The sequence below is a fragment of the Sminthopsis crassicaudata genome, chromosome 2 (assembly GCF_048593235.1).
Source record: "Sminthopsis crassicaudata isolate SCR6 chromosome 2, ASM4859323v1, whole genome shotgun sequence".
In the NCBI taxonomy this organism is placed as follows: Eukaryota; Metazoa; Chordata; class Mammalia; order Dasyuromorphia; family Dasyuridae; genus Sminthopsis; species Sminthopsis crassicaudata.
The window spans coordinates 435,903,674-435,925,613 of NC_133618.1; the positions used below are offsets into that span (position 1 = coordinate 435,903,674).

At 35.9% G+C, this 21,940-nt stretch overlaps 1 protein-coding gene across 4 annotated transcripts in view; it reads right to left on the reverse strand.

Moving 5' to 3' along the window:
• Positions 1–15,272: 15,272 nt before the first annotated feature.
• Positions 15,273–21,940, reverse strand: part of RASGEF1C (RasGEF domain family member 1C) — a 187,719-nt gene continuing 181,051 nt past the window's right edge. For 3 of the 4 annotated variants that reach the window (XM_074292324.1, XM_074292328.1, XM_074292325.1), the window contains one exon: positions 15,273–21,915. In XM_074292324.1, coding sequence (XP_074148425.1) covers positions 21,891–21,915 — 25 coding nt within the window. In that variant the 3' untranslated portion in view covers positions 15,273–21,890. The remainder of the gene's footprint in view (positions 21,916–21,940) is intronic. The other variant, XM_074292327.1, reaches the window with a different exon arrangement.

Here is a 21,940-nt window from a genome sequence, read left to right on the forward strand (position 1 = left end):
AGTGGGAGATATCCAGGCTCTCCCAGCGCCCATCACATCTGAGCCAACTTGGGCATTCTAATGATCTGCTCAGGTTTCCCAACCCCCATGTAGCAAATTCTAACCCTTGAGTTCTGGAACTCAAGCCAGAAGCCAACCTGGGATTCCACCCACGAGCTCCTTTAGATTATAAAAAGAGCCAAACTGGAGTCCACTCTTTGCAGAGGTCCCAAACATGGCATCCTTATGCCGGCCATGTCAGGATTTCTGCCCACTGTGCTTCCAGTGCCCTTTTATCTCTACCCTCAACTTTACTAACTAAACTTTATTTCCAAACCCCATAATAAACCTCTTTTATCAATCTAGGTTTTCGGGTCTGTAAATTCCTTTACAGGGGACTCTTGTGCCACTGCTAGACCTCATTTAACTCTGTATCCTTGTGCCAAATCCAAAGGGGTTGCAGGGGAGCTCTATTTGACTCCCTGTACCCTGAACCTGCCACTAGACCGCAATTAAACCTGATTTCATTTAGGCACCCCTTATCTAGTTCTCATCATGATCATGTACAATAAAGACTTATGCTCACAAGCTCCTATGTCTGGGTGCTCTGTTGAACAAAGAACTACTATTCGCTGAGGCAGTGGCTGGAGACGTCTGAAGACCTGGGATAAGATAAGACTGGTGACCAGTTATCTGGGTGGTCACAAGCCTCCATGTCTTCCACTACAAGATATGGAAAATAACAGATAATTGGTGAAATTTAACTGGTGTTCAGGAGAGTCTAAGGCTAAATATATAGCTTCAGCTTCATTGCATAGAGATGATCATTGAAGCCATGGGAGCTGATGATATCACTAAATGGATAGGGAGAGGGAAAGAGACAGAGGAAAGATGTATACCCAGGGACATTTTTGAGTTAATTCTTACTAGTTCAAGAGAATTAACTGTTAAAAATTTTTAGTGTGAGCATTTATACCTCAGAAATTGGCAAAAACTACAAATATGGCTTCATGTTGCATTGATTACCTTAAGAAACTGATGGATAAAATGTTAATGATACAAATTAACCTGTTAAGTATGTTGTATTTCCATTTTCCCCCACTGGAAAGCTGGTTATTAAACATTTATCAGCATATCCATGAATATACTCAGAGTTAGTGGGAATGACATAGATGATGATAACAATGGAGATCCAATAATAAAGATTGAGAAAGAAGAGTTAGATAGGCAAGAGGAGAACCCAGAAAGAACAGTGTCACAAAAATCTAGAGAGACAAGAATATCCAGGAAAAGATATTCACTAGTGTAACCATGCTTCTGAGAAGTCAAGACGGCTATGACTCAAAACACTTGGAAATTAAGAGATCATTCATTTATAATTTTGGAGAGAGCAATTTCAGTTGAATGATGAGTTTGGAAACCACATTTTAAAGGATTAAAAAGAGAATAAGAGGTGAATAAATGGAAATACCAATTTAAAAAATGCTGAATGAATAAGTTATTCCAGAGTTCAAAATCTTGGAAGAGGAAGAAGTTTCAAATAAAATCAAGGAAGTTGAGAAGATTGAGAATCGAATGGAATAGAGAGGAACACTATGAATCATATTATATGAATAATAATCTAAAGGCATTGAGAGAAGATGGGAAAATTGTCAGGACTTCTGTTCTGTTCCATGTATCTGTGGATACTTCATCAAGATGGACATGTTAATGATTGTCATCATATAATATATTCACATAAAATCATGGAATAATTTAGTGTGCTATTCACAATTATTTGAATTGCAAAGCTTGCAGCTTGAATAGTTTGTTAGGTTGGATATGGTTTAATAGCATAATATTCCCCATTATTGGTAGAATTGGAAGAAAAATATCAGGGAAATTCCCTAAGTCTCATTGGAAGCAAAGAAAATTTTATTTGGAAAAGCATGTAAATGGCCCTAGATCTGTTTGTTAAAAAATGAATTTAGAGAGAGAATTCTGGAAAGATGACATAGTAGGTTGATAAATTTCAAGTTCTCCAGATTTCCTCCACAAATAGAACAAATTTGTAGCTCAGGGCAAACAGTCTGGTGAAAAATTAAGATTTGGGGCAGAATAGGGGTCCTCCTGGTACAACCCAACAAGATCTGAAAGACAGCAGGCTAGGATTAACCCTTATGAAATGCAAACACCTCTGGGCTAGCTCCTCTGAAACACCACGTGAGAAGCCTTGGGGCTAGCTGGGTGTGGCTGGAGCATCCACTAGAATCAAAGACTTTGGCCTCCCATACTGTTTTTGGAGTTTGTAGGTCTGAATCTGGGAAGATTGAGGGAATCTTGGCTGATCAGACATACCAGGTCTACCTGTTCTGCAGAGATGCAACCCTGTGCAAGAAGGAACCATCATCAGATGAGTGAAGAAACAGTGGGGCAGAGATGCTACTGGCTATGGGCATTTGCAGGAGAGTAGAGCTCTTGGTTTGGGGTTCCTGGTCAGAAGGAAGAGCTCAAATGAAGCTAGAACACCCAAAATAAGAGGTGCTTACACTAATACCTCATATTAAAAAATAATGAACCAGCAAAGAAGAAAGTACCCCATCATAGAAATATCATGGAAACAGGGAAGATAGGGATTCATCTTCAGAGGAGGACATTGAATTAAAAAAAAAAGTTTCTACCTCAACGAGTAACATGAAATGGCTTCTTCCCCAGAGAATATATATAAAATTCAAAAAAGAATTTAAAAATCAAATGAGAGATATTGAGGACAAACTAACTAACTAAATAAATAAAAATTATTCAAGAAAAACATGATTATGAAAAAAAAAAGTTAACGAACTAGAAAAGGAGATAGAGTCTCAAAGATGAAAATAATTCTTTGAAAATTAGAATTGGACAAGGGGAAGCCAGTGAAGCTATGAGAGACCAAGAAGTTAAAAAAAAAACAAACACAAAAAAACAGAGTATAAAGCCTGAGAAAATGGAACAGAATGTGAAACATTTTATAAACAATTTACAGATCTGGAGAACAGATCAGAAAAAGGAAATATAAGAATAATTGGACCACCTAAAAGTTGTGACCAAAAAAAAAAAAAAAAAAAAAAAAAAAAGTAGAACCTTGATACAATAGTGCAGGAAATAATCTAAGAAAATTGTCCTGGAGTGATAGAACATGAGGGGAAAGTAGAAATAGGAAAAAATTCACCAATCACCTCAAAGAGATCCTTTATGGAAAACACACAGGAATATTGTTGCCAAACTTCAAAAATCCCAGATCAAAGAGAAAATTTTTCAAGAAACAAGAAAAACACAATTCAAATTTATTGGGTTGTACAAGATTTATCAACAACTACAATAAAAGACTGCAGGTCCTGGAATCGAATCTATCGACAATCAAAAGAATTAGGCCTTCCGACAAAAATATAATATCCAGCAAAATTACCCATAATATTTAACAAGTTCAAATGTGGTCTCAGACACTTAACACTTCCTACCTGTGTGACCCTGGACAAGTCACTTAACCCCAGCCTCAAAACAAACAAACAAACAAACAAAAAAACATGGGAAATGTATACTAGATGTTTAGCATTCACATCAACAATATGGTAGCTCAAAGGAAAGATTAGTAGAATTAAGATAAAAATACTAATTATACTATACAAATGAGGTGCAGAGGAAGAAAAGACACAAAGGAAATAGAGCAGGGAGCAAGGCTTATAGTTTGAAAACTATTCACATCGGGAAGGAATTTAATAGGAAACATACATATATATCTCATACCAACATACTCCAAAATCTATAAAGAAATAAGTGGGGAGAGATGGGGACATGAGGAAGCAAAGGATGTGGGAAGAAGACAAGGGAGGGATGCAAGAATGGGGAGAGGTTAAGTAATAGCAAGACAAGTTAAGGAGCAGAATTAAAGCAAAGTCAGATAGGAAAGATGTGTGTGATTGTATATATTTATATATGTATACATAAATATATATTTTCTAAACTATAGGTTGCTTGGGGGTCGGGAGGATGAAAGGGGGGAAAGAATAAAGTAAATATGGTAAGGTGCACAGCAGAGAACAAAACAATTTACAAGGAAGTAAAGAAAAAATGGATATTCATAAATATAATTTCTTCTGCAATGTGTGTATATATATATATATATATATGTATATATATATATGTGTATATATATATACATACATATACTTTCTTGATCTGGTAATTCATTGTTATATATTTTGAATCCTCTAACTTTCTGCTGGGCACCTGTCAATACTCTTTTTTCTTTTGTATTCCTTTTCTGTTTTTCTTTTTTTTTTTTTTTTAATTTTTTTTATTTTAAAAAATAAAATAAATACAAAAATTTTTAAAGTGAATTTAGTGCAGAACAAGAGGGGAAAAAACCTTTCAACGTTAGATACATCATTCCCTTTTTCATTTGCCCATGTAATTAAGAGCAGGAAAGTAACTAACCTCTCAGAGCCTCAATTTCCTCTTCTGTAAAAGGACAACATTTGTACTTATACCTCACATGGTTGTAATATCCAGGCTAGCTTTCTGGAGGTCCTTCAGAAGGGCCTTGGTCTCATCAGGAATAGAGTCCAAAGTCTTTATTGTCTCCTTCAGTCTGTGTCTGTCATAGTCTGACCCGGTCTCAGTCTGAGCCAGTCTCCTCAAGCAGTATGACAGTCTGCAAATCTCAACTAGTCTCCATCCCAGTCTGACTTTGTCCCTAGTTCTTAAATACTCTATCATAATTACATCATTACAGTATACTGAGTATAAGCCAATCTAGAGTGATTATATCATACTAGATATATATGAACTAGAGAACCATTATCTTATCAATATCACTGAGTTAACACCTTGCTTCAAGTATACTTTTTTCAAATATACTTCTCCAAAGTTCCACCTTCTACACATGGTTGTTGTGAAGAAAGCATTCTGCAAATCCTATAAAAAGGTACATAAAAGTAAGTTATTATTTTCCTCACTTTGTCTTTAAATGATCAATAATTCAAAGCAGAAACAAGACTTTTCTTTTGCACTTCACTGTTTTGCTCCATCAGGTTACCTGTTGAATATAACTTTGGAGGAAGCTTGAATTTAAGTTTTTTAAAGCAATGGGGAGAAATTACCTAGAGGACTGGTAATTTTCATCCCAAGGAAGAATCTCTTTGTCAGGACCTTTTTTCAAAAGGACAAAAAGATGTATCTGTACAAAAATATTCATAGTTATTTTATTTACTAATAAAATTGTTACTACAATGAAAAGCTACACATAAACTCAATGTCCAACAATTTTGAAACAAACCAAAAGAAACTTGGCAAAGAGCCAGTTACTAGAACAGTAAATTCTTGGTCAGACCTGTTAGAAAAATTTGAGAATTGGAAAGAGAGTGTTTAAGGTTGCATAATCATGGTCAATTTCACAAGATCATAGTCACATTTTAATTTTTACCAGAGATTCATTAAAAAAAAAACTAGCAAATTTTTATGTGTGCAATTTCAATTTATCTCAAAAAAGGTTCTTTTATTTCTTTTAATGATATCAAAACCTTTGGTCATTAGAACTCAAAAGGGAGCTTAGATATCAGTTAGAGTATTAGGGTTCTTAATCTGGGGTCCATGACCCACTAAGAGCCTATGAATTTGAATGGGAAAAATATTTCTTTATTTTTGTTCATTTCTAACCAAACTTATATTTTCTCAATTATGAATGTATGAATAAACTTATCAGTAGAAACCATATATATATATAATTATATTGCTATTATTTCTAAAATTTCTTAGATGTCCAATATGACATACATGTTGCCTCATCAAAAGACATCTTGTTGTTGTCTAATTCCTCATCCCATATATTTCTGACACATTAACAATATGATTTTCAGAAGGGGTCAATAGGCTTCACCAGACTATTCAAGGGATCCATGACACCAAGAGGTTAAGAACATCTGATTAACATAAAGATAATTGAGGTATGGTGTTGTAGAAAAAGTATTAGAATTGGAATCATGGTCACTTAGGTTCAAATCTTATATTATGATTCTAGGCAAGTCATTTAACTCTCCAGAGCCTCAGTTCCCTAAGAAACTAAAGCCTGTGATTTCAGAAAAGCCCTACATGAACCGATGCTGAGTGAAATGAGCAGAACCAGGAGAATATTGTATACAGTCACAGCAAGATTATGTGGTAATCAACTATATTAGAATTCTTCTGAGCAAATACAGTGATCCAAAACAATTCCAATAGAATTGGTATGGAAAGTAACATCTGCATCCAGAGAGAGGACTATGGAGACTGAATTCAGATTGAAGCATACTATTTTCATCATTTTTGTTTGCTTTTTTCTTATTTTTTCCCCTTTTGTTCTGATTTTCCTTTATCACATGACTGATAATGTATTTAAGATAACTGCATAACCTATAATCAGATTACTTGTTGTCTTGAGGAGGGAGGGAGAAAAAAAATTGAAGCTCAAAATCTTGCAAAAATGAATGTTGGAAATTATTTTTAAATGTAATTGGAAAAATAATATACTATTGAAATGTTTCTTAAATAAAAAAAAAGAAATTAAAGTCTGGAGATGTAAAATATTGTGTCCAAGATCCCATTAAGTAGTAAATAGATCTGTGCCTGCATTGTAGAAAATATTTAGATAAAATCTAGTTTGAAAAATCACATTCATTCCTTTTTTACTGAAGATTTTAAGCTGTAATCTTAAATTACATTTGGATATTAGTTTATTTTTTTCTGTTGGTTTTATTGCTGGTCTACATGTGAATCATAAACATTATTAAGTGAAATCTGCTGTGAGAGATGGAAAGAAAATATTTCTCTTGCATTTCCCCTACATGGATGCCTGCATGTTTTACTAAAATAGTTAGTAGGTCAAACTCTACTACAAGCTACCTGGGTATCTTCATTAATTTTGTACATATGGATAAAAATAGAAAAGTGGCTTGAGGCCAGACTGTGAAGTTTGTGGAGTCACACTGACTGGGTATAGTAGTGTTTAGCAGTGTAGAGAAAATAGATATGAGAGGATGAAGGGGGTTAAGGGCGAGGCAGAATTAGCTTAACTCTCCCTAAGGAGCAGAGACTAGTACAACAGATGCCTTCTCTCAAATGAAAACATTAATCTCATGATCAGACTGGTAGTGGCTGGGAACTCATTTTATAAATAATAATTGATCCATTTCAACAAGGATTGTCAGTGCTTTACATTACATCCCATTACTTGTAATGGGATGATGGAGCCTTTCTCCTCTCCTTTTATAGACTCCTCTTCAGGTGGCTCTTCCTGGTTCAATTACTAATCATCCTTGACACTTCTTCCCTCACCCCCAACACACAGACACCCCCCCCCCAATAAAGGATTGATGTATCATCTCAAAGGACAAATCCTTTGGCACTGAGATAGAACACACAGAGCTAGTATTCTAATCCTGATCACTTCCATTTTATATACTTTTAGAGAGGTGCTTCTGGATACTATGGTGGCTACTTTTGAATACTATTACCTTAGTTAATGAAATCACAGGAGACCCAGACCCATCAGTTGTATTTTAACCAGTCAACAGACTGAAAACACAACATGTAAATTAGGTGTTAAAATTTTTTCCTACTATTCAATCAATATGAGTGAATAGTCTTTAATTATTTAAAGGGGATTGAAGATCATCAAGTTCCCCAAAGATTATTGAACCTAAATTCTTTAGTCCTCACCTGTTAAGGGCTACCAGTTGAGGGTGAGGTGGTGAGGTATCAAGGATGATTAGCTACTGAATCAGGAAGAGATACCTAATGAGTAGTCTATAAAAGGAAAGAAGAAAGCCTCCATCATTCCATTACACATAATGGGATGTAATGTAATTTGAAATAAATATATGCATTTGTGTTGGTTTTTTTTTTTTTAACAAACTCTTAAAGGCTCAGGAGACTAATCTGCTTTCTTTATATTCTTTTTCAAATGCCCTGAATAACTATTTGTTTACTTGCTTTCCTTGTTATTACAAATTTCAAATGCCCTGAGTAACTATTTGTTTACTTGCTTTCCTTGTTATTACAAATTTCAAATGCCCTGAGTAACTATTTGTTTACTTGCTTTCCTTGTTATTACAAACAATATTAGCTGTAGAAATTTTGGAAGCTGGAAGGAGAATTAATTAATCAAAAAAAGTATTTATTGCTTAAAGTGGTATACACTGTGCTAAAATGGATCAGGGAATACAAACACAAAAGGGTTAGTCTTTAACCTCAAGGAACTTATGTTCTAATGGAGGAGACAACATGCATATATATGTACATATCTGTATATAAGTATATATGCATATGGATATATGAGTCAGTCAATCCACCCCTCAGCCCTGATATTTTTTTATCAATTGAGAACATATCTCAATCATTTGGAGTTTTGAACTAGGTGTGAAAAGACCTAAACCTCTGTTGATTCAATCAAATCAACCAGTATTATCAATTGAATTGAAAAGGAAATCTATCTGTTCAGAGTGGCGGAGGGACTAGATCAAGATCTCTGGAGTTAGGATAAAACTATCAAGCTAGGTTGAAAGTAGGGATTTGATTATGTGACAGCTTAGTAGTGAAACCTTTCCAGTCAAACTTCTAAAAAGAAATCACTTGGATGGGGGAGTCAGAAGAGGACCTCTTGCTCAGAGGAGGAACATGATCTGAAAGAACTTATAATTTTAGAGACGAAAGATTTGGGGACTTCCAGTTCAGTGTCCTAGTTCTAGAAGCATCCTGAGAACAACTGACACAATGTCTGCATTGGGAATCAAGGGCAAACTAGATAGAGGAAAACTCTTCAAGGAACTCAAAAGAGAAGTTACATCATGATGTGTGGTTCAAAAATGGTGAGGGGTCACCATTTAATTAAAAAAAAAAAAAAAAAAAAAAAAGCTGGAGAGTTCTCTAGAAACAAAGCAAAGTTTATTTTACATTCTCCAGAGAAGGGCATCCCACCCATCCAGCAGACAAGGGAGGAAGCACCTTTTGGGGCAGGGTTAACTCTTTTAATCCCTAACGAAAATACCTCCTCCCACCACTGACTCTCGTCCTCATTGGCTGAGGATCTTACATTCTAAACAGGGAACTATGCAAGAAATTGAACTTGACCAATAAGTACATAGTTGCCCATATTTGACTGAAATAGGGAGAAAATGATGTCATGGGAGGGTAGCAGGAAAGGGGACTTAAGTATGCCTTTGACTCAATCTTCAAAGTCTACTCAAACTCTGAAGTAGATGAAGCTTTACACTATTTTCACAACTGTCTTAAAAGATCTCACCTCATCTCGTTCAGTGACTAACGGGAAGTTCATGAGTATTCCATGAAGAGGGGGAAAGGATTTCCAACAACTAAGGCTTCTGCTACCTCTCAGCCACATCATGTATTGTTCTCTAAACTTGAGTCCACTTTTTCCTGGATTCTGTATTTTCTGGTGGCAGAATTTCGTAAACTTTTTTTTTTTTTTGAAGTGGGGGTGAGATGGTGATGTGAGTGAACTCTGAAATTGTGTCCTCTTTAATCTATAAAATAATCACTCTGAAACTGTGTCCCCTTTGATTTGTAAAAGAAGGAAGATTGGGGTCTCCCACACTCTAGAGGGTCTGGGAGGGGTCATATTTTCCAGACAGGACTTTTTTCTAAGATAACAGCACCATTCAATTGGAAATCTTGGGCAAATCAACTCCCCCCCCCCACCATTGATCTTTTGGGTAGCCAGATCCCCACTCAGGAAACTCCAAATTCTGAAAAAAAGCCTTCACAGTGATTTCATTCAATTGGGAGATCTTGGTCTGATAATCAGTTCAAACCCCCTCGAAGCCCCCAAGATCTGCTCATAAAATAGGTTTCTGTTAACACATTCTTTGCAAATCTCAAGAGATTTGTACACTAAGGGAGAGTTTCTTAGTGAAAACTAAACCTTCCTTTTTGCCACTGATTTCAGGGTTTTCGAATTCTTTCACATTTGCATCTGCATCTCTGAGTGTTATGTCACAGTCTCCTTGAGCTGTTCTACTTCAGTTTCCCTGCACTAGTTTCCCTCATTGTCCTGACTGAGTTTCCCTGAATTGTTCTATCTCAGTTTTCTTAACTGTTCTGCCTCAGTCCCCTTAAGTCATAAACCCCCCTGGTTCATTAAGACTGAGGACCATTTGCTCTAAGGTTACAAATTGTCAATGGGAGAGGAGGAGCAGATCAGACTTTCTGGCTCCTAGCTCCTTCTGCCCCCAAGAATTTATGACACTGCCCCTCTAAAATATTCCAAAAGATAAGACATCTTTACTTCTGTTATTCAAACATTCTGACTCTGGCTTTTAGTAAAAATTTACAGCTCCCCCCCCCCCCCCCATCCTGACGGAACCAAGGCTTCTAACTTTTCCCGCTCTTCTTCCTTTCCTTTGTCTGAAAAGCTATAAAAGTGTTTATCATTCCCCCATTCATGACTGGATACTTTGAGACGAGAGTCCTGTCCAGTCAATTAAGCTCTCCAATTAATAAAATATTAAAAAACTCTCTTATCTCTATCTTGCCTCAGTTTCTCCGGCATTACATGAACAGAGGGGATCGCTCTCCCTTCCCGCTCCGCATCTGTGGGAAGGATATTTCATTCCCACTATTCTTATTATACTATCTTAGTGAATATTCCATTCTTAAAGTCAGTTAAATTTGGATGACTCATTGATATCAACTAATAAGTATTAGGTAGAAGTATATTATGGGAACTTCTGAGCTATAGCATTATGAAAAAACAACTGAGTTAACCCTAAGATCTCAGGATCTTGACTGAAAGTAAAAGTTGAAGTTGGAAGAGTAAGTCCAGAGTCTGTGTGATGTATATTGGTATATAAGGAATCAATACAAAATGAATACAATAAATTTGAAGAAGGGACCTGGAAACTAAAAATCCTTCAACTCTGCCTCAGTGAGGGACCCCTCTCCCCCTCCCCCCAGGGAAACAAGATAAACAGTTTCAATTTTGTTATCTAGGTGGGGCTGATTCAGCCCAGAGCAAAAGAATTCCAAGCTTATTCAATTAAAGATCTATTCTATTCAAATTCCAGCTCAAGCTGAAACCCAGCTCCTAGATGAGCTAACTTGGGCTGTTCCAACCCCGACCAAGTCCCAATATAACAGCTTCCTTCAAGAAGGTTTTTTGCAGATGGACCTGGTAACTCCCTTTGCTGCCAGGGACCTTTTGTCCACTGAGAACTGCATTCTCAGTGCAAAACTCCATTTCCCCCCATGGATCTGCCACTATAGAAGTCAGTCTCTTGGTTAAACGGATTTCTTCCTAACAATAAACTTTCATTTTGCAACTAATATTTCGGGAATGAGTGAATCACTCCTAAAACCTGTGGCCAATTTAAAGGGGATTTTAAACAATTCTCTTATAGCCACTAATCTAGACCACTCAAACAGCATCAGATTTTGTGAGTAGCTGAGGTGATCAGGAAAAGCTTCATGAAGAACATGGTACTGGAGTGGGATTGTAAAGAAAACTATTCCAAGAGGCAGAGATGAAGCTAGGAGAACCTATATGGGGTCCATCAACACAAAGGAGTAGAGAGAGAAGATAAAGCATCATATGTGAGAAATGTGATTAATTGCGAATGGCTGAACCACTGAGTGCAAAGAAAGATGGAGAAATTTGAGAAAAGGATAGGAAAACTATGTAGAGACCAAGCTGTAAAGAGCTTTGAAAGATGAACAGCTTATATTTGTTCCCAGAGACAATAGGGAGTAACTGGTGTAATGAAAACAATACAATGGATTGTATCATGCAGGGCTCTGTATTTTTGAGTTGTTTGGGAGAAAAGTTTGGCACATCTGGATATTATAAGGAGAGTTTAGACTTTAGGGACATTTGAAAAACAACAGCAATATTTAAAAAGTCCCTGAGGTATCTTCTTTGAAAAATTCTAGCCAACTATTCAATCAGTTTAATTAGGGGTTTGCAGTTTCTTTATGAACATATTTTTGTAATATCAGTAGCAGATAGTCTGATTATGAGATGAATCTTTTTATATGTATTTTGGATTAAAACAGAAGGACTAGACACTATGCTTCATAAGTAGTAAAAATGAAAGTAAAAATTTAATGTCTGTTTACTAATTCATTAAAACTATCTTTGTGTATAGTTAAATAAAGCACATAATTTGAATTCAGAACAAGTAGCTTTAAATCACTATTGTATGAATCACTAGCCTAGGTGAATTTGAATGGATCACTTAATTTCTCAGTTTACCCATCTACAAAATGGGGATATTACCTTCACTACTTAATTCATAGGGTAATTGTGAGGATCTAGTTGGAATGTATATATAATAAGCCAAGCATAAAGCACCATACAAATGTCAGCTGCTATTACTTTGAAAAGATGTCTAATATGTTGAGGCCTTTGCTTTTTTTTCCCCCCAAGACAGGGTCAGCTATAGTTAGTTAGCGTCATTTGTAATTCCTTGCATGTGCATTTTCTTCATATGGAGGCTCAGATGATGTGTATCAGAGAAAGGAGTCTGCCCCCTGTCTTTTCTTCTATGGCAAAGTCATAAATAAATTCCACTCAATTATAAGATGTTTCAAACAAGGAAGTAAGCAACATCCACACAGTTTCAATGCTTTTTATTTGACGAACACATTACAAAATTTAGAAACCAGAGACAGCTCAGGCAAACTGTTAAAACACAGTATGAATTAATTTTTTAAATATACAAATTATGTATACATAGATAAATTAGTTTGACATGATTGCAGAAAAAATTCTATGATCATTTAACCAAGGTTGTAGGAAAGGCATCAGAATGGTGCAGATATTCCAATGATGGTTGAAAGTTAAACATTTTTTTTTTTTTTACCACAGATTAAAAATGTACCATTGACTTTACTATTATTGCTGGGTTAACAAAGAATACAGGAGGCTTATCACTATTGGAGACTGTTAAGAGCTATATACAACCATAAAATTAGCCACTTTCAAAATAACTTCACTGCCACCTGGACACACAATAAATTAAGTGTCAGTTATCATGTGAGACAATGAACACTATTACACAACAACTTAGAATTGAACTGAAAATGGGTAATGATATGAAACTAAAATGACATATTTAAAAAAAAAAAAAAAGACTGAGTATCTCTATTTTGGCCAAGCAAGAAGTATCAGGGACACAAACCCAGTCCCATTATTGATCAGCAGGGGAACTCTGACCTGTTCTATTTCTGATCTGGACTCCTTAGGGGATCTGATGGACCCTTCCTCTCTTGATGGCTCACCATATTAATACTGAACTTAGTGTGGACACTCGATTGGCACAGCTCACTACAGCTTAGAACTACTTACTCCAAGAGATTCACCAGCCTCAGTCTCCTAGATAGCTACAGCTACAGGAATGCATCACTACCTTTCATTAAAGAAGTTTTAAAACAGACTTTTTTGTGTGTTTCGGAAACATTGAAAATCTTTACCATTCAGGTTTGATGGTTTTGTCCATAGTTTCATCCATATGATCACTATCCTTCTTCAGTAAATAATCAGTTTAATGAGTTACTATGGCCAAAAACAACAACAAAAAATCATTACCTAGTGGCTATCCATCTGTTGAGGAGTTTTTTTTTTTTTTTTTAAAACATTTAACTATCCTGGTCCCCCAAAGATCAACACAATATGTCTCTCTATATTCAAAATCTGTTTTAAAGACACTGACTACAACATTCAGATTTTTTAGTGAAACTGTAGACAAACTATAGGAAAGGTGCTAAAACAAACACAAGAGACTTGGCAAATATAAATGTAGTCTTTCAGAATGTTACTTAAGTTCTAATATGAAACAGAATTAGATACTATGCCAAGCTGTTTGAGTTGATCAAATATTGCTTAAAATAGGTTTCTTTACTGGATGAATGGAATTCTCACATCATCTGAATCATTATTTTATTGGAATGTAGTGTACCCACTTTGTAAGAATCAAGGCCTAATTCTCAGAATTCTGCAAGAGAAAAATTCAAAAATTTCCCCCTCCTAACTTTAAAAGATGTCAGCACACTTTCAGATGACATTTCACAGCTGAGTAAGTAGGCTGAACTTGAGAAATAGTAGTTGTGGATATAACATGACTGCTTTTGGTCTATGCCTTGACTGAATCTTGGGGTTATGAATTTATAGTAATGGAAAATCTTCAGGAATTTCTCTAAATGAAAATAGGTCCAACCCTTCAGGACACTTAGGAACAGTTTTGAAAACTTGTTCAAATTCTTCTCTTTGGCTTCTTATTTATCCTACTTGAAGTCAATAGAAGCTCTGAGAGTCCAGTGGGTTCAAGGGAATAAGATGGCCTAAAGAAGTCTCTATTATTTTCTACACTGATAATACATTTTCAAATAATAAAAAGGTCCAGGCTTTTACATTGCATTTAACCTTGATTGTCTTTATAGAAAGGCTAATTACATGTGTGTTTAGGAGAGCAATGGTGGGTCCCCACTGTAGATTTAAGAACAAAGTTTAGAATTATAGGATACTTGTTCTAAAGTTGGAAGGGACCTCTGAGGTCAAGATAATCCAACCCCCTCATTTTATAGATGAAGCAACTGAGGCCTAGGGAACTAAATATCAAGGAACACAATTCCTTCCTTAAACTTTTTATTATGTTGTCAAAACACTATCAACAAAGTACCATATAGAGTACTCTCTTTGAGTAAGACTAGACTTTTTCTTTCATATCTGGAGCCTGTTCCACATTGAATGTTGTAGGAATAAAACAACCTTATAAAGAGAATACCAGTTGACATTTTTGTAATACATTACAATTATAGAGCACTTTCACATTCATTGTCTCAACTGATCCCCACAACAACCCTGTGAGATAGGTGGTGAAAGTATTATTATATTCACTTTACATTTAAGGAAACTGAGACTCAGACCTTATAGTCACAAGGACAGAAAGTGGCAGCTTCTCAAACTAAGGTCTTCTGATTTCAAATTTTGCCCTCTCTGAAATATAGCATGCTGTCTGTTGTCAGCAGGGCTTAAGAGGGGCACACTTGCTGCTTTAGAAAAACAGTAAGGGGCAGTTAGATGGCTCAGTGGATAAAACACCAACTCTGGAGTCAGGAGGACCTGAGTTCAAATCTGCCTTCAGACACTTAATACATACCAGGCAAGTCACTTAACCCCAACTGCCTAGTCAAAAAATAAGAGGAAAAAAGAAAAAGATAAGAAATATAGTCAGTCAAAATATTAGATAAAAATCGGGTAGTCAACATAAAGGAGATAAAACCATCTCCTCTATGTTGACTACCCAATTTTTATCTAATATTTTAATAATCTAAGTAATATCTAGAAGCCTATCTGCCAAGACACAGATGTAAAACATCTCATGGGAATTCAGTTCAACAAACTGAATTTGTGCAAAAGCATCAAAAAAGAAATGAATGACCAAAACAAAAATACACAGATGTAAGAAAAAGTCAAAAGGGCACAAACAGCACACTTAAAATTATTTTCTTAATGTTGATTTTTTTTTTTATTAGACTTGTGGTTTCATCTAAGGAAGAAACTTTTAGTTTAGAAATGTTTTCCACCTTTACAAATGGGCAACTTTGTGACTTAGTCTGGGGCACTAAGAAAAAAAGTGATTTGCTTGGGATCCCATAACTATTATGTATCAGACACAAGACTTGAACTCAGACCTCCTGGATTACAAGGCTGGCCTTCTGTCCTTTATGCCATACTACCTTTTATATGGAACCTAAGTGCAGAAGCAAAGTTGGTGGCTCAGTGGGTAGAGTGCTGGGCCTGGAGTCAGGAAGTCCTGAGTTCAAATTTGGCCTCAAATACTTAGTAGCTATGTGATCTTTTGCTCTGAGGGTTTTGCTCTGATTTTATAGCTCAGAGGCCAAAGGAACTTGGGAAGGAACACAGAATTGTAGTTGTCTGGCTAGCAGGGACCGTAAGTGTGATCTAATTCAATCTTTTAATAAAGGCACTAGCTTGCCTCTGAACAGTAAATTTAGGTGACCTTTTCTCACAGGAAGATGTCCCAATATTATTGTTCTGTAAGAAATAATCAGCAGAATGATTCCAGAGAGGCCTGAAGAGACTTACATGGACTGATGCTAAGTAAAATGAGCAGAACCAAAAGAACATTATACACAACAACAAGATTATATGATGATTAATTCTGATGGATGTGGCTCTTTTCAACAAAGAGGGGATTCAGACTAGTCCCAATTGTCTTGTGATAAAGAGAGCCATCTGTACCCAGAAAGAGGACTGTGGGGACTGAGTCTAGATCACCACCTAATATTTTCTCCTTTTTTCTTTTTGTTTGCTTGCATTTTTGTTTTCTTTCTCATTTTTCCCCTTTTTGATCTGATTTTTCTTGTGCAGCATGATCAATGTGAAAATAATGTATAAAAGAATTACACATGTTTAACATATATTGAATTATTTGCTATCTAGGGCAGGGAATGGGGAGAAGGGAGGGAGAAAGAAAAATTGGAACACAAGATTTTGTAAGGGAGAATTTTAGAAACTATGCATATGTTTTAAAAATAAAAGCTTTTTTTTTTTCTTTTTTTTTTTTTTAAAGGAAGATGTCCAGTAGGAGACTGATTACTTAGAAATAGATCAATTCTGGAACCTGGATACAGAATTTCATTGAATATACCTTGTACACAGATGGTTTTCTTCATTTCTGATAATGAAGGGTATCTGTCTGAAGGGAAAACATCACTGGAAAGAGTTTCTTATCTTGCCTTCTAGCAAAAGTGCCACATAGCAAAATGTGGTGGAAAAAATTGTGGATTAGAAATAGAACCCCTGGCTTCTAGTCCTGATTCTTCTCTACTAACAAATTGTCATTGAAAGAGAACCAATCATTTCCTTTGTAACACTTAACTTCTTATGTCAAATAAAAGTATTTAACTAGATGAAATCTAAAATCCTTTCCAGTTATAAAATTCTGTGATGCTACTCATCACTGACAGGGTTAAGCAAAAGCTGAAGATTTCTTAAATTCAAAAATGATTTTCATTCTATACTTTGCATTAATTTGGCCTATCCATGATCACTTGATATTTTTCCAGTTGATTAGATCTGACTTTATTTTTGTGGAAAATATTTTATAACTGTGTTCATATAGTTCCTGACTTTGCTTTGACAAATATTTTATATTATCTATAGTTATTTTAAATGGAATTTCTCTTTGTATCTCTTGCTGTAGGACTTTGTTGGTAATACATAAAAATGCTGATGATGTATGTGGATTTATTTTGTTTCCTGCCACTTTGCTAAAGTTGTGAATTCTTTCTAGTCTTTTAGTTGATTCTCTAGGATTTCCTATACCACCATAGCATCTGCAAAGAGTGATAATTTGGTTTCCTCGTTATCTATTCTAATTCCTTTAATCTCTTTTCCTTCTCTTATTGCCAAAACTAACATTTCCAATACGATTTTGAATAGTAATGGTGATAGTAGGCAACCTTGTTTCACCCTTGATCTTAGTGGGAATAGTTCTAGTTTGTCCCCATTACATATGATGCTTGCTGATGGTTTTAAATAGATGTTTCTGATCATTTTAAAGAAAAGTCCATTTATTCTTATACTAGTGTTTTTAACAGGAATGGATGTTGGATTTTGTCAAATACTTTTTCTGCATCTCATTATATGCTCTGAAACCTAGAGAAACTCAAAGTAGAAAGTTCTTTTCTTTTCTTTCAAAAGTATTTGGGCTATCTGCATCCAGAGAGAAGACTATAAGGATTGAATATAGATAACAACATAGTATTTTCACCTTCGTTGTTGTCACTGTTTGCTTGCTTGTTTTTTGTTTTTTTTTCTCTCATTTTTTTTCCTTTTTGATCTGATTTTTCTTGTGCAGCATGATCAATATGGAAATATATTTAGGAGAATTGTTTAACCTATATTGGATTACTTGCTGTCTAGGGAAGGGGGAAGAGGGAGACAGAATATAGAACACTAGGTTGATTGTTAAAACTATATTTTCGTGTATGTTGAAAAATAAAAAGCGATTACTAAAAAAAATTTTAAAAATAGATTGAGAAAAAAATAGTGTTTGGGCTAACATTGATTGTAACTACTAATGGGCCCAACCTAGCATTTCTTCTGTTTTTACAGATTTGGGTAACAAGGCAGATTTCCCAAAGCAAAATTTGAAAGTGGAAATGTTTGTGTATCTCAAGTAATGTCTATGATTCATCCTACTATTTTCTTTTTGTTATTTAATGGTAAAAGACAATCTGGAGTATTAAATAGAAAGCATGAGAGCAAAGGAGATCTAGAATTCTGTCTTATTCCTGATGCATACTGGCCATGTTAACCTTAGCAAGTCATAAGCCCTCAGTGTTCCTGCCAATCCTCAATAAGATTCATTGCAGAGAATTGGTACATTGGTAAAGAGAGGGTTTCCTCACCCAGAGGTTCCATATACTAATGAAATCATAGGTCTAATCTATATTCCTATCCTAGTCAGTGGTGCTAGTGATTATGTTTTATTTTATTATTATTATTATTATTATTTTGCTTTTTGCCTAATATGAATTATCTTCCTTTTAAAAAAAAAACAACCTTGGTGCTGACTGGTTGGACATTCAGAAATTCAACACATCCTCAGCTGGCTTAATAATAATGAACAAACAAGCATTTGTGTTTATATATATATAAACAACCTATTTACAACAAAATCCTGTTAAAAATAGGTACATGTTAATAAAGTCCTGAATCCTTTTCTAAAATAATCTTATTGTTAAACCCTTTCTTTTGGCATCTTACAGAAAGGGAGAAAAGGAACCCTGTATCTTATCCTCATATTCAGTGTATATATACAGACAGAATGGGTACAGAACTATCTTTCTGTGCTTGGAGCTAAGCCATTGATCACCTGGAACCATTATTCAAAATTCAGCAGCCACCTGTGGAATCTGTGTTCTTTGTAGAAAGTGTCTTACTTTTGCTGGAAGGCAAGATATGGGCATCGAGGAGCCACAGAACTGCTTGGCGTGCCCTCAGAAGATGGGCAGGGCTCTTGGCATTTTTCCCAGAGAGAAGCCTCGCAGGCTCATTTTACATACTCACTTTGCAGCCTGGACTGTGAAGAACATGTGAATAATTCATGCTATGGGTTCAGGAAAGATCTTACTTTCCCCCGAGCTTCAGGATGCACACCACTGAGCTGCATATGCCTAGATTCTCTTTGTTCTGGAAGATAGGTTCAGTGTTAGATGTTTTTTAACAGGCAAAACCCCTTAATAATATACATCCATCGGTTCTGGTGACCTGTGATTGAGTGTGGATGTGTTTTGCCAAAGCAGGATGGGAAATATGAATAACTAGCCATTTAATTTGCACATGAATGGTATTTAGTTATCAACAACTATAATTTGATACCATACCAGAATAAGGAACTAGAAAATTGGGCACGGGTCTTCCAAAACTAAACATAGAATGGCAAAATTAATTGTTCTTTACCAAACTTAGATTGGTACAATAGAAGAAAAAGTATTAATAAAGCAGGGAAATTAATGACTTTGATTAATATCTAAAGTTGTTTCTGCATGAATCTTCTGGGGTAGACTTGGGGATTTTAGTGTAAATACAAAAAGCTCACTGTTCTCAATGGCTGAAGTTTCTTGTTTATATAGTCAATGCAATGCATTGTGATATATCATTTCCCATGTTGCCAGAAGGGGAGAGGAGATATGTTTATCATTCTGTACAAGACAGAATTCCAATAAAGTCTTCCAACTATAAGAACATTTGATAGTTTTGCCTAGCTTATCTAGGGCCCAAAGAGAATGTCTGGGGAGCTCAGCCTTATGGAGGGGTGGATTAACCTAGTAATGCCATATACAGCTGGTTAAGGGACCCTTATAATGAACAGACTGTTATAAATGGAATAATCATTCATTATCTTGGAATGTATTCCCTTTTAGGAACTATGATGAGTTTCTGCCTACCTATCAGGGGCTATTCCCATGGTAAGCTTAAATTAAACTCTCAAAATCAGTAGAAACATACAGTAGGGTGACAATCTGATAAACAAATAATAGGATCTGTGCTAGAAAAACAGACCCAGGAACAAGTGGTAACTAAGTATTAATGTCAATTGGCACTGCCTCGGTAGAGATCCTGTTATTCCTGAAGGTTTGACATGGCAGGTATTCCTAGTGATGAACCTTTTGGGGATATTACAGGCCCAGGTCAGTTCCTGAAGAACCACAAATAGATTACATCTAAAGGCTCTGAAATCTCAGTTTTATATTGGAGAAATAAAAGATTATAATCGAACATTGGCTTTTGTGACATGTCTATACGGACAAGGAACTCCCAAGGCCTAGCACTACTGACTGCCTAGGGAGTCTTTAGACTGATCAGGATGCTACCAGGAAACGGATTCTCTCAAACTGCCAAGGTGTTTGTCTGGGTCCAAACACAGCCTCTGAACATGGCTCTTTCTAATGGACTAGACGTCATCATGGCCAATTCTGCTCAATGAAGCAATCCTTATTGATCATTAAAATGGTCAAAGTGATTGGTTCAGTTCTTCTGTGGACTGTTCATTTCCCCAGGTACAGAACTCTGCACTATATTCTACGGAACAAGAACAACACGAACACGTGTAATTAGTGTAGCATATGAGTGAATGTGGCAGATGTGTTAATTACATGGCAGGATGGTACTCCCTTTATTTCTTCTAAGTGAATGATTGTTTTGCGCTTGTTATAATCTATATGACATAAACCCTTATGGAGAAGAAACAGCAAGCACACTCTATCTCCAAACAGTGACTGTCTAGGAGCCCTGAGATACTAGACTCTTTATTCTAATTTGATGATATTATGGGTATTTAGACCAAGTTCTCTTGGATCCAAGGGAGAAATATATGTGTGTGTGTGTGTGTGTGTGTGTATGTATAACACACACACACACACACACACACACATATAAATTTTAACAACAGGTATCACATTAGAATTATACTCCAGTTATTTTAACCTATGAGTTACCCATTAAGTGAAATCAATTTTGGCCCACTGACCTCTTTCACACAGTTATATTTCATCATATGTCACAAAAGAGATTTCTTAGCATCAGCAGAACCAGGGAATGACCCACATGCCTTAATTAGAGGTAAACCCATCTCTCAGAGCAATGTGCTTCATCAGCAGAAGCTGAGGTACAATTGATGCAGCCAGTACTGTTTCACACTTAACCGGTGCTCTGATTTGAGTCCAGAAAGAGAAGCAATGATTAAGGAAGGAAGTCATGAATGGACAGTTCCTGTGGCGTTATTTGTGATATCAAGGCTCCCCAGGCTCCTTGTCCTGGTAATTGGTGCATTTGATTGCAATGCACTCATTATCCAACTAGTCTGGTTATCTTTGTTGGAGGACAAAGTTTTTATTTAAGATTGGACAGAGTTAGACACAATGACATTTCACGGTCCTGGGAACACACTTAGAGGCTGCTTCTTGAAGCACCTGCTGAAGGCTTTTTTGTTTCCATTTGATCATGTTAGCTTCACAAAGACTTGGGGTAGCACCGTGGCTTGACTCTGCCTTCAGAGGCAAGGGAACCATTAACCCAGGCAGTCTTGATGCCTCTGGATGTGAGTGACAGCCACTGTCATTTTCAGGATATAAGCATTTAGAAAAGGAGAATTGTGCAGAATGCTGTCAATTTCAGCAGAGAATGCAGTTCATCATGTTTTGTGGTTCATCAACAGAGAGAGAGAGAGAGAGAGAGAGAGAGAGAGAGAGAGAGAGAGAGAGAGAGAGAGAGAGAGAGAGAAATTGACACCTAAAATCCCCAATAGGCATCTTTGGAATCAGTAGTGCAAAGTATTTTTGCTGTTTTTTCTTTTCCTATTTTGTCAGTTTCTTGTTCAAGTCTTTCCTAAAATAGTAGACCTGCAATTTGAAACATTTATAGACA